Source organism: Mytilus californianus, unplaced genomic scaffold (assembly GCF_021869535.1).
Source record: "Mytilus californianus isolate M0D057914Y unplaced genomic scaffold, xbMytCali1.0.p SCAF_4, whole genome shotgun sequence".
NCBI classification, from domain to species: Eukaryota; Metazoa; Mollusca; class Bivalvia; order Mytilida; family Mytilidae; genus Mytilus; species Mytilus californianus.
The window spans coordinates 35,350,929-35,364,605 of NW_026262690.1; the positions used below are offsets into that span (position 1 = coordinate 35,350,929).

General features: G+C 31.7%; 1 protein-coding gene across 1 annotated transcript in view; it reads left to right on the forward strand.

Annotated features, from left to right (window-relative positions):
* LOC127698220 (ribosome quality control complex subunit NEMF-like) overlaps positions 1–13,677 on the forward strand; it is an 82,845-nt gene that overhangs the window by 49,130 nt on the left and 20,038 nt on the right. The window contains exons 15-23 of the mRNA XM_052201573.1: positions 522–585; positions 1,665–1,753; positions 2,350–2,453; positions 3,847–3,909; positions 6,564–6,734; positions 8,505–8,563; positions 10,190–10,593; positions 12,274–12,384; positions 12,913–13,036. Coding sequence (XP_052057533.1) covers positions 522–585; positions 1,665–1,753; positions 2,350–2,453; positions 3,847–3,909; positions 6,564–6,734; positions 8,505–8,563; positions 10,190–10,593; positions 12,274–12,384; positions 12,913–13,036 — 1,189 coding nt within the window. The remainder of the gene's footprint in view (positions 1–521; positions 586–1,664; positions 1,754–2,349; positions 2,454–3,846; positions 3,910–6,563; positions 6,735–8,504; positions 8,564–10,189; positions 10,594–12,273; positions 12,385–12,912; positions 13,037–13,677) is intronic.

A 13,677-nucleotide genomic window follows, 5' to 3' on the forward strand; every position in this document is an offset into this window, starting at 1 on the left:
GGTTCTTTGATATGCTGAATCTAAACATGTGTTTAGATTTTTGATTATGGGCCCAGTTTTCAAGTTTGTCCAAGTTGGGGTCCAAAATTAAACTTTGTTTGATTTCAACAAAAATTGAATATATGGGGTTCTTTGATATGCTGAATCTAACCATGTATTTTGATTTTGGACATTGGACCATAATAGGTAAATTAAAAAAATTCAAGTACTTAGACCACATTCTTTCTGTGTCAGAAACCTATGCTGTGTCAAATATTTAATAACAATCCAAATTCAGGGCTGTATCAAGCTTGAATGTTGTGTCCATACTTGCCCCAACTGTTCAGGGTTCGACCTCTGCGGTCGTATCAAGCTGCGCCCCAGCGAAGCATTTTATTATAAAATATTTTAAAATCTTATTGAATGACATTATGATTGTTTCATGAATAGTTAAAAGCAGTGCAATGCATACAGAATCTTGATTTAATAATTTAAATTGGTATGTCAATGTGTTGTTTACTATTAAAATTACTCTTATTCAGGTTTTTTGATATGAAGAAGTTAGCAGCTAAAAAAGAACAGAAGACCATTGAGGCCTCTGGCATGGTAGGTTTATGAAGGAAAAAAAATTAAACTGTATATTACCATACATGTTATTGGAGAAGTTCCCCCAGAACTTATCCTTTGATAAAGGTTTGTCTTGATAAACATTTTTGGGTCTACAGATTATTTTGTTATTAGTGTCATCGGGTTGCTGTCTCATTGAAGTATACCCTACATCTCCTTTTATTGATATCTTTATTTCTGTCTGTGAGGATTTATTGTTGTATACTCAGTTTGACTGTCTTCTTATTTTACTGTGACTTGACTGAAGCTGTTGCTCTCCACCTATTGCAGTTAGTAGTAGTATTTTGATAATATCAATGAAGTGCAGTTTAAGACTAAAAGGATTTTAAGTATGCTTTATTTTATCACCTTGCATCTTCATGACTTTGACTCTGGTTTTCTACAGCAGTAAGTTAAAATTTCTGACCAGTTGAACAGTTTGGTTTGATAAAACAAATTGCTATTTGGTCAGAATTTTTAATAAATTGCAAAAGTGGAGAGCAACACTTACAGTCAAGTCACAGTAAATCAATTTATCAAGTTTTACATTAGCTTCAGAACTGTAGCTGATAGGTCCTTATGATATTTTTTGACAATTTGCGGACCATAGAGCTACAGATTGCACGGGTGATACATATTAAAAATTTGGGAAATATGTGCGACCTGAACCTGGGTCACAATTCTGAACGTTTTGAAATAGGAAATATCCGTAGCTCTATGGTCTGCAAATGGTCAAAAAATATCATAAGGACCTATGAGCTACGGATTCACAGCTAGTTTAACCTCTGATTTGATAAAACTAATGCTGAAGCAGGACATCTGTTTGGTTTTGCAAAAACATATAAGTTGTTGTATCAGTACTAATTCTGAAATGTACCAAACTAACAACTATGTTGTAATGGGGAAATAATTATTTGAAAACAATTAACGGATGCCATGTATCCATTTAAAGGTATATTTTTTTCCTATGCTAATAAGATGTGATTCATCAAAAAGGTAAATTCTGAGAAGACTATATACTGTTTGTACTAACTATTAAAAGAGCAGAATTTTGCAGATGTTTAACTTTATTTTAACAGGCATTAAAATCAGCAGAGAGGAAAACAAAGGAGACCTTGAAAGAGGTTGCCATGGCAGCAACTATCAACAAAACAAGGAAGACATATTGGTAAGTTCGATTTGGTTTATCTTGTTGTCTAAAAGTCTTGTCATTTATAAACAACAACTACGCTTGCGCATCATTTGTTGATTATTTATTTAAATCCAAACTCTTACAAAAAGTTACACACTTTCATTTGAAAAAATGGTTAATTTTTTTTTTACTATTTTTTTTTATGATGACAAATTTTCACAGATGAGCAGGCTTCTGAGAGGGTCTATCGGTATCCAGATGATAAATAGAGAACTGTTTTTGAAATCAATTGAAATTTTAATGGAATGTTTTGGACCACTAAACAAAATCGTGATCTCTCAGTTGCTGCAGGCGGCAGTATCTGTGAGCGCTTAGATCACCTCTCAAGTAGATTATCCTATTCCTTGGTTAAATTTTATCTGAGGCCAAAAGGTATTTGAACAGTGGCTAAAAATCACTTTAAATGTATAACTTAAACCACATGAGTTTTTTTTAAACTTTAATCATTAGTGATGGTATTTACCCACAGTTTAACCAGTAACCAAGAATTAAACTGAGTCCAGATAGAAGCTTTTCCCAAGATGTTTGTAGCAAAATAATATGCATATTGACACAACTTATTTATTTCTTAGGTTTGAGAAGTTTTTATGGTTTATTACATCTGAAAACTTCTTGTGCGTTGGAGGTCGTGACCAGCAACAGAATGAAATGATAGTGAAGAAATATCTTAAGCAAGGTATTTGAAAACACTCTAGTTTTACTATGTTTTATTATATATAGATATTTTATGGAAAGCTACAATTTTGTGTGTGAGAGACAGATCATGTGATATAAGATGAAAATCGCATGACCTATATTTCATTTTTCTCCAGCTGTAAACTTCAATGTCAAAAAACAGATTTAAGTTAGAGACATTCAATCATGGAGTTATGGCCAAAACCATTTAGGAATAAAGGGCCACAATACAAGGATTTTTCTGGTTTCTGGTCAATAACTTGAGTATAAGTCTATGAATCTCTATGAAATTTTACCACAAGGATCCATACCAAAAAAGGAAGGTTGGGATTGATTTTGGGGTTATGGCCATAACTGTTCAGGAATTAGGGGCCAAAAACAATACTTTTCTAATACTTTGTATTAACTGCTTATTTCTTGAAAGTCTTGAATTTTTGAGGTTCTTTATTTATGCTAAATCTAAACATGTATAGATTTTTGGATTTTGTGCCCCATTTTAAATTGGTCCACATTGATGTCAAAAATTAAAATTTGTTTGATTTCATCCAAAAATTGAATTCTTGGGGTTCTTTGATATGCTGAATATAACCTTACATTTAGATTTTTTATTTTGGGCCTGGTTTTTAAATTGGTCTGCATTAAGGTCCAAAGGGTCCAAAATTAAACTTACTTGATTTTATCAAAAATTAAATTCTTTTGGTTTCTTTGATATGCTGAATCTAAACATGTATTTAGATTTTTGATTTTTGGCCCTGTTTTCAAGTTGGTTCAAATCGGGGTCCAAAATTAAACTTTTTGTTTGATTTCATCAAAAATATAATGCTTGGGGTTCTTTGATATGCTGAATCTAACCATGTATTTAGATTTTGGACATAATTGGTATATGTCCAATTTCAAATTTTTAAGTTCTTAGACCACATTCATTCAATGTTAGAAACCTATTATGTGTCAAATATTTTGATCCAAATTCAAAGCTGTATCAAGCTACACCCTGCTAAATTCACTTGTCAGACTCTTATGACCAACAATGAAACTTACTGTATGGATGGATCTGTAGGATAAAAGTTGACTTCCAACAAAAAAAGGTATCCCTGATGCACATTTCAGGATTCAATGACTATGGTTAAGGTTATTTCTCAAATATTATTACTCTGCAATGATGTTAATAGATGGATGCACTAAATGCAATATTTTTATCTACATTTTATTCCTTTAAACCTTAAAACTAAATTTTACTTCCAAGACAGTGTTATATACTTTATTAGGTTTAAGAGACAATTGGAGGACCAAGACAATCTTTGTAATACAATGTATTGTATAATGTTTGGTTTTTGGATGATCAAGACAATCTTTATTGGAGTATGTATGTTATAATGGTACATTTATATCCATAGGTGATTTATATGTGCATGCTGATCTTCATGGAGCTTCCAGTATTGTCATAAAGAACCATACCAGTAAGTAACAGTAGCTTAGGCCATGTAAAATAGATTTTCTGGTTCTCAGATACTGACTTCTGACAAATTTAAGGGAGGGAAGGTATTTAATTTTTGTATTATATAATTTTGTTGACATTGACTCTGCATGTATTCTTCTGTTGAAGGAATTGAAAAATACCAAAGGGCAATACAAATTGTGGCAACACTGTGTCAATATAGAGAAAGGCAAACAAGACCACAAAATATTACATAGAAAACTAAAGACTGAGCAACATGAGAAACCTAACAAAAACAGGGTGTGTGTGTGGTATTTTGTCTTGCCTGCGACGAAAGTCGCTGAAAGTGAGACGTAGGGTTTGCATTTCCGGCTCCAGCTCCGACGTCAACAACTACTTGTGATGGATCATTGATATTTAATATAAAGTTGCATTTCTATCAGTACATATCAGTTTGAAAACTATTTTGAGGCCCTGCCCCCTAGGACATGGTCCAGTGACTTCAAATTAATTAGCAGTTTTAGCTCACCTAGCCCAAAGGGTTAAGTGAGCTTTTCTCATCACTTGGCGTCCGTCGTCGTCCGTTAACTTTTACAAAAATCTTATCCTCTGAAACTAATCGGCCAAATTTAACCAAACTTGGCCACAATCATCATTGGGGTATCTAGTTTAAAAAATGTGTCTGGTGACCCGGTCAACCAACCAAGATGGCCGCCATGGCTAAAAATAGAACATAGGGGTAAAATGTAGATTTTGGCCTATATCTTTGAAACCAAAGCATTTAGAGCAAATGTGACATGGGCTAAAATTGTTTATCAGGTCAAGATCTGTCTGCCCTGAAATTTTCAGACCAATGAGGCAACACATTGTTGGGTTGCTGCCCCTGAATTTGGTAATTTTAAGAAAATTTTGCAGCTTTTGGTTATTATCTTGAATATTATTATAGATAGAGATAAACTGTAAACAGCAATAATGTACAGCAAAGTAAGATCTACAAATAAGTCAACATGACCAAAATTGTCAATTGACCCCTTAAGGAGTTATTGCCCTTTATAGTCAATTTTTTACAATTTTCATAAATTTTGTAAATTTTTTTTAAATTTTTACAAAATATTTTCCACTGTAACTACTGGGCCAAGATCATTATAGATAGAGATAATTGTAAGCAGCAAGAATGTTCAGTAAAGTAAGATCTACAAACACATCACCATCACCAAAACACAATTTTGTCATGAATCCATCTGTGTCCTTTGTTTAATATGCACATAGACCAAGGTGAGCGACACAGGCTTTTTAGAGCCTCTAGTTAATGTTAAGTTTTCTGCTTAAGTTAGTTTGATAGGATCTACCTGTGAAAGATTAATGATATTTTGTATGAAGTTGCATTACTATCAGTTCATATCATTTTGATGACTATTTCAAGGCCCTGCCTCCTAGGTCACAGTCCAGTGAGTTTGAATTAATTAGCAATTTTCAATGCTAAGTTTTTCTGCTTAAGTCAGTTTGATAAGAACTACTTGTGATAGATCAATGATATTTTTGTATAAAGTTACATTACTATCAGTACATATCAGTTTAACGACTATTTTGAGGCCCTACGCCCTAAGTCATGGTCCAGTGACTTTGAATTGATTAGCAATTTTCTATGTTAAGTTTTTCTGCTTAAGTTATATTGATAGGAGCTACTTACAATAAACAATGATGTTTTCTATAGAGTTACATTTACTGTCTGTTTATCTCATTTTGTAGACCATTTTCAGGCCCTGCCCACTAGATCATGGTCCAGTGACTGAATTAATATGCAATGTTGCTGTCCATCAGATTGTCTTTTTCTGAATTTTATGCCGATAGGCAAGACATATATCTGTGTTAACAGTTTATTTTTATACATGTATAAATAATAAGCTACAATCTGATGATTATGTTGTTTTAATTCCCAAATAATGCATGTGACATGCCTTGTTATCAAACTGATTAATATATCAATGGATTTATACCACAATGCCTTGCTGGATGTTGGAATAAGACTGAACTATAACATTTTAATAAAAAAAAATCAACACATTACTGGAATAAGTACCCGGTAGACACCAGCCTAAAGTTTGGAAACCAAACTATATAAAAAGATGGAAATGAAAAAAGCAATAAGTATGAATGAAAAAAATTTTGGGTATACTTCAATGAGAATATATACCCTTGATTGTTTATACATATATATGTATATATTCTGTTGGCTAAAATTTTTTTTAGGTCATTAAATTAAAAATTATTTAGATATAGATATTTGTCAATAGGTTTCACTTCCTCATTTCTCTTGTATAATACAAAGCTATTCAGAAACTTTAGGTCACTTTGGCTTACATTTCCTGCTTGAGTTACTTTCTTTAAATTTTGAATTAGGTACATTTTTTCAGAAACATTGGAAGGTACATTTTTCAGAAACATGGGAATATGTCAATGATTTTTTTCCAGTGCAATCTTCTTGCATAGGATCACTGTCTCAAACAGTTTTCACATTTTTTTGGTTTTAGCCTATTCATGTCTTCTAGATACTTGGCATGATTTAACATACAACTACAATGTATATGAAGTTTCATATTGCAAATCTTAGCTTTTTTTTAAATTTTTGAAAGTGTCATTTAGTAACATATCATCAAATCTGTCATAATTTATTAGGTGAACCAATACCTCCTAAGTCATTGAACGAAGCGGGTGCCATGGCCATATGCAATAGTGCAGCATGGGATGCTAAGGTTGTGACTAGTGCATGGTGGGTATACCATGATCAGGTATCTAAGACAGCACCATCAGGAGAGTACCTAACAACAGGAAGCTTTATGATCAGAGGTAAGTATTGTAATGCAGTTACATTATATTTTTTATATTACACAGTATGTGTTTAACCTCAAAATAATCGTGATAATACTCTTGTGATTTTTGGACAGGTCCTTTATGCTCTTAACAAAAATAAAAACATTGTATTATTTGTAAGTTTAGTGCAATTCTAATATGACAACCTATATAAATCGTCAACCAGTATAATCACAGTATATCTACTTCATACGCAAACGCATTGATACACAAAATTGGCTGTTTGGCATTGCTCCCACCTTATCTAAACTCAGGTAAACTCAATTTGCAACAGAAAAAAACCCATGTTTTACGTAGACCTAGCTTCAATTACAATTCAGTTATCTCTTTTCTAATGCAAAATAAACAGATCAGTCCATTTTAGTTTTTAATTTGGTAAAAAATTCCACAAAACAAAAATTGTGTGAAATAATATTATCCTTTTTGGCAACTAAACAAGGTGACATCATATTTATGCTTCCGGCGTCAAATGTAAACACCTGGCAGGCTTCTTGTACACCTCTGAAAATAAAAAAAATAGATAAAAAGAAGTTTTTTAGGTAAAAAATATGAGTTTTTATACCCCCGCAGTAGCGGAGGGGACATCAAAGTTTACCCTTGTATGTCTGTACGTCTGTATGTCCAGAATTGTACGTCTGTCTGTATGTCCAGAAATTGGTTTCTGTTCTCTAACTTTAGTTTCCCATGACCATATGTTATGAAACTAAAACACAAAGCTAATTACTACAAAACACTGATCCAGTCGAATTTGGGTAGCGTTACTTTTACAGTTCCTGAGTGTTGCCCCTTTTTAAATGGAAAAATTGCTGAATTTTTTTGTCTCCTTTCTCTAACTTTAGTTTGCCTCAACCAAATGTTATGAAACTTATATACAATGCTTATTACCATAAAATACAGATCAATTTCACTTTTACAGTTCTCTAGTTCTGTCCGTTTATAACGTTATATGCAAGCGGGGACATCATCTGTGTCCCATGGACACATTCTCAGTTTATTTTATTTATTATTAAATAATATAATATGGTCCGAGTACACAGTTATTTCGTAGTGCATTTCTTTTAGACAATAAATGAAAATAAAAAAAATCCCACCTGCGCTTTCTCAATAATATTTTTACAGTGTGTTGTACTACTTTTGGGACAAATTATATCAAAATTATAGAAAACTTCATCGGCTCTAACTCAAAATATGGACAATTCTATGTTAAGGGGTCTTGAAATCTTTTGACAGCTTCAGAAGTGCTAATTTTTAACCTTTTTCAGCTGGACCAAATCACTACTTTACTTTAAAATTCATGACCCAATTTTTTTTACAGTGTAATTTTCACCCCCCTGCTTGCTATTTGAGGCATAAAACATGAAGAAATACATTTGGAAGGGGTACTAAAAAAACTGGCAAGCAACACACTGTCCACACTAGGGACTATACTCCTGGACAACGAAAATCAAAGGACGATAACAGTGTACTCGGACCATATTATTATATTGGGGGTAAAAAAGAACAGCCAAAACAGGATTGTATATATAAGGCTTTCATGGTTGACAAAATTATCGTTTTTGTCCTATTAGAATCAATATAATTCATGGCAGCCATAAACAAAATTTCATTAAACCATGGGTTGGGCATTTATATTAGTATTTTAAAATAATGGAAGATAAATGCCCAACCCATGGTTAAATGAAAACAAATATGGGCTGCCATGAATTATTTCTAAATTTTATCCTGATGTTTGTTGTAATATTACAGGTAAAAAGAATTATCTTCCACCATCCTATCTTGTTTATGGATTTGCTTTGCTGTTTAAAGTAAGTATGATTATAAGACCCCGTTCACACTATCATTTTTTGAATCAATCTAAATTTGAATCGATCTAAATAAAACCAGATAGCATTCACATTATCTTTAATCCTAACGATCTCTATCGGTCTAATCTGAACCACTGCGATCAAACTACAAGTAAAAATGCAATCTATCTAACCTAATTACCTGGAAAATTGTAAACACTGAGTAGAAATAGAAATATTTAATCGAATTAATGTGTTGATACACACACTTGCAAAAAAATAATGGATGGAGTATTTGTATCACTTGAATTACAAGTTCAAATGTTGATACTGCTGTTTGTATAGTTTTCGTTAATTTTCAGCCCTTTTATGTTGGACATCCATTTTGTAATAGATTGCACAGGTAATTTTTCCGCCATACATGCGCACAAATTATTTTCAATTCAATCGTACTAATTTAGCGATCTCTGCGTTCACATTTAAAGTTAGATTAGTTCACTTTAGATCGAATCAAACTAAACTACCTCTTTTGGTGTTTTAGTTTAGACCGATTCAAGATCGATTCAAATCGTTCACATTGGGCTTAAATCGATCTAAAGTGAACCTATCTAGTTTAAATCTATCTAAATGTCCAAGTGTGAACGGAATCTTAGTGCAGCATTTGAAAGAAGATTTTGTGAAAGAACATAACATTTGAGAATATTTTTTTATAAAAAGAGTAACATTTTTATGTTCATTTTTGTTTTAAACTTTAAGGTTTATTTGATAGCTGAGTACTTTTGAATTTAAAAAGATCAAGTATTCTGGATTAGTAAATATGTTGACACATTAAGTTTTTGCCATTTTATGAACTGTCCAGCTACAAATGCTTGTGTTGTGATATTATATTTTAACCCATATCAGATATTTCCTAAATTTTTTATGACAATACTTTCTCATAAGAAAAACCCTTTTGATGGATTTCTAGGTCACCATGTAAAAGCTAAATTTCATGAGAGCTATAAATGACTGAAATTTTGGATGAATTTTGTGTTTCAGTTTAATATCTTTTTTATTTTAAAATATCCAATCTTCACCAAACACTGCTTGATAAAGCCTGTTTTCTTTTAAAAATATTATGTCACTATCTTGAATGTCAAGGTCACCAAACTTTCGACAATAGTAAATTTCCATGTTGAAAGAATATTTTATTCCTACCACTACCATAGCTTTTGATACCATCATGCTATGGTTTCATCCTAATTAATACAGCTGTCATACTTCTAGAATTGTCTTTCTTCTTGGTTTTATGTCCCACCTATGATAGAATGGGGCCATTATGTTTTTGGTCTGTGCATCCATATGTTTGTTAGTTAATCTACTCGTCCCTTATCAGATTAATATTTTTTAATGTAAAATCAGTACATTCTCTGGTTAAATTTTGGGGTTATATGGTTATGGTAGTTTACTATTAAGTTGTAGTCACATTAACTTGAAAGTAATTTATATGTATGTTTATTAGGATGAACTATTTAGATTATATGCCAAGTTACGGTTTTGAACCTGATTTCACAGTTCACTGAACATGGAAATGTAACACTGGAGAGTGGCATTGTGTCCTTTGGACCCATAATCTAGTTTAATCATTAAATGTATAAAATATTTTAGCTAGAAGAGGGCAGTGTATCTCGCCATAAAGGTGAAAGAAAAGTCAGAACACACGAGGATGACCTTGAATCTATAGCTGACTCTGTAGCAACAGAAAGTGACCTTGGTATGGACACAAGTAGTATAAACAATGATAGTGATAGTGATGAGGATTTGGATGATCATAAAGAAAATGAAGAGGATTCATTAGAGGCCAAAATGGAGAAAGTTGAAATAACTATGAAATCAGAAAATGAAACATGTGATAATGATGATAAAGACAGATCTATTGATCAAGTTGCACCTAAGAGTGGCATTTCAGATATTAAAGGACAGTTAAATGAGGAAAACAATTCTGATAGCAGTGATGGAGAACAAACGTTTCCAGACACAAAAATTACATTACAACATGTCAAGGGAGATAAGTATGTTACTATTAATTGGATTTTATTTCAGTAAAAATTATAGGGTAATTTCAATGTTTACCAAATACATGTACTTATTTGTTTCTCAGAAAAAGAAGAAGTTCATTTTATGGATCCAATTAAACAACATACATTTATAAAATGAATATGCTGTAAAATCATGAACGAAAGAATAATTCATCAGAAGTTATTGTTAAAATAAAAAGGATTTAGCATAATACTAATCATCTGTTTATGCCTCTTTTTTGTATGTAATGGAAAGATACTTTAAATTTTAAGACTACAATTTTCAGTGAGCTGGCCAGTCAAGATAAAAAAGAGTTGTAAGTCTTCAAAACAAAATCCTTCTTCACATATGCAAGCAGTTTCACTAATTGATAATTATTCAGTTTAAGTTGTCAAATTTGATTGAACAGTTGTAGATTTGATGGTAAAATGAATGTGACTTTATTTAGTTCACTTTGCAAACATTAATGCTCATGTCTAGAATTTTTACAAAAAGTTAATTGCAAATATAAAAAATTGCAGACAGCATAATTTCTTTATAAGTATTATAGTTTTCAATTTCAAAGAAGTTCCTAGTGAAAACCTTGATAATATATTTTTCTTTATGTGTATATGTATCATCTTTAAACCCTAAAAGCTTAATTAGCCATTTCCTTTCACCTACCTGTCACAAATTCTCTTAGTTTGCACTGAAATTCATTCCTTTTAAAAAAAAATAAAAACCAAATTAGCATATTTCATTGTTTATAAAAATTTGTAAGGGGTTCCGCGGAACCCTGTGTCTCCCATACGATTGCTGCTGTCAGTGTAAAAGTGTAATGTTGACTTAAAAAGTGAGTCCATTTATCAATAAAATACAGAATGTTAAAAAAGATTCAAACTTTCTCTTTAGATGCTATTTCTTGGTCTTGAAGATTAGCTTCTCTCCAAGTTTCATAATAATCCATGAAGGTTAACAAACTTCAGTTATCCTGTCAAAAAAATTTAATCCCAGACTGTCAGTAAATGTTAACTGTAAAAAAAGTCCATCTATCAGAAAAATACTGAAAATGAAAATATATTTTCAAAAGTGTGCTTCAGATATTATCTCTTAATCATAAAAAAGTTTCATAAAATTCTATGAAGGTTTGACAAAGTAATTGATGTGTAACAAACTTTAACTGTATCTTTTTGTTAAATGTAAAAAAAAATAAGTCCATTTATCAGTAAAATACGGAAAAATGAAAATAAATATTTTCAAAATTTTGCTCTGGATACTGTATTTTGGTCATAAACAAGCTTCTTTCCAAATTTCATCTAATTCCATGTAGGAATGACAAAGTTATTGATGTCCAAAAAAACCTTAACTACAGACTGAACCTAAATGTTGATGCTGCCGACGCTGCCGATGGAATCTAGGATCGCTATGTCTCCCTTTCGCGAAATAAATTTCACAGGCTCGACAAAAACTGAAATGTTAGTTGGTTTATGAATGTGTCTTGTGTAATTAAGGTTTATTACTTGAAGACTTTGAAAAGATATTATTATGTAATCACCTATGCTGTCAGTGACTTCCAAATGAAATAAAAGTACTGGCTATTTAAGCAGTATTTATTATAGCATTTATTTATATTTACCAATTAAATATTGTCAGTTTGTTAATTGATAAGTACATTGATAAGTACGTTGTTACAGATATGAGTTACAGAGAGATCGAACACCTAGTGAAAGTAATGACCCACCTCAGGACCCTGTCCAAGATCATGTTGATATAAAACAGAACAGGTTGTCTGCCAAACAGAGACGGTAAGACAAAACCTTTTAATATCATGTTTTCATTGTAGCATAGATTGATAGATTGTTGCTTGCTTCACTACAAGTATCAACTATTTATAGACAATTTACATGAAGACTAAAGAAAAGCAGAACAGGATTTCAGCTAAAAAAAGATACAATACTATGAGGATCACCAGACTAAGTTCGCATCTGCCACAAAGTAAAACGGAGCTGTATAGTGCTGTAACATAGAGGGATTGATAGATTTCCTCAGACTTTGTCCCATTGGAAGAAGTTAATTTCATAATGACTTCCTTGTTGCCTTAATTCATTACCCACAAGAAATAAAATAAGTAGAATGACTGCCAAACAAAGGGAAAAACACAACATTATGCAAATTACACCTTACAGTACAAAATAAGCTCCAGTCTGCTCAAGTTCATAAAATCGAAAGTCGGATAATCTTCATACACAAGAACAAATAAGTTTAACAAATTGCAAATGTTAATGTATTTATAAAATTATATTGCTTATTTTTTGTTTAATATTCTTTTCTAGGGAATTGAAAAAAGCCAGAAAACAACAAAGTGCAATTTCAGAAACAGAAAATGAAAGTATAAAGTCAGAGGAGAGAGAGTCAGATGTAAAATCTATTCAGCAGAGGAATAACAAAAATAACAATGTGAGTTAGCTTTTCAGAAGATAGGTAATTTAACATTATAGCAGAATACAAACAAGGAATCACCCATGTAAAGAAAAAAATCATTAGATTAAACTAAATCTTGCCAGTCTGTAAATGCATGTTTGAAAATGTAACCATTATGATAAAAATTATGAATTCATAATGTTTATATTTATATGGGAGTTTTAGATGGATCTTATGAAACTTCAGCTCAATGTTTCTTACGAAAAATCAAAAGCTGGAATTGAGTTGGAGATATTACCCCCTCCTACAATTTCTGTAGAAAAACATGAATGAGGGCTTATTAAACACAATGTTTACTACTTGTTATGTACAATATTTATACTCCATCAGATTTGATGCAACCTTTACAGATATAAAAGATCTACATATAAGTCAACATAACTGAAATTGACAATCTTACTCCTCATTTTAATTTTTTGGTGTTGTCGATCAATTTTATGTTAGCTCTTTCATTTTCTGTGTTATTATGTACCAAACTGCTGAAAACTGCACTTAAATATGGTACATAGAATTTGTATTTTTGTCCAACTTGACTGGTTTTTATATGGCCGCAATTTTTTTGCGTTCGTATTATGTTATGGTGATGTCTGAGTCGTTGTCTGAAGACATTTTGGTTC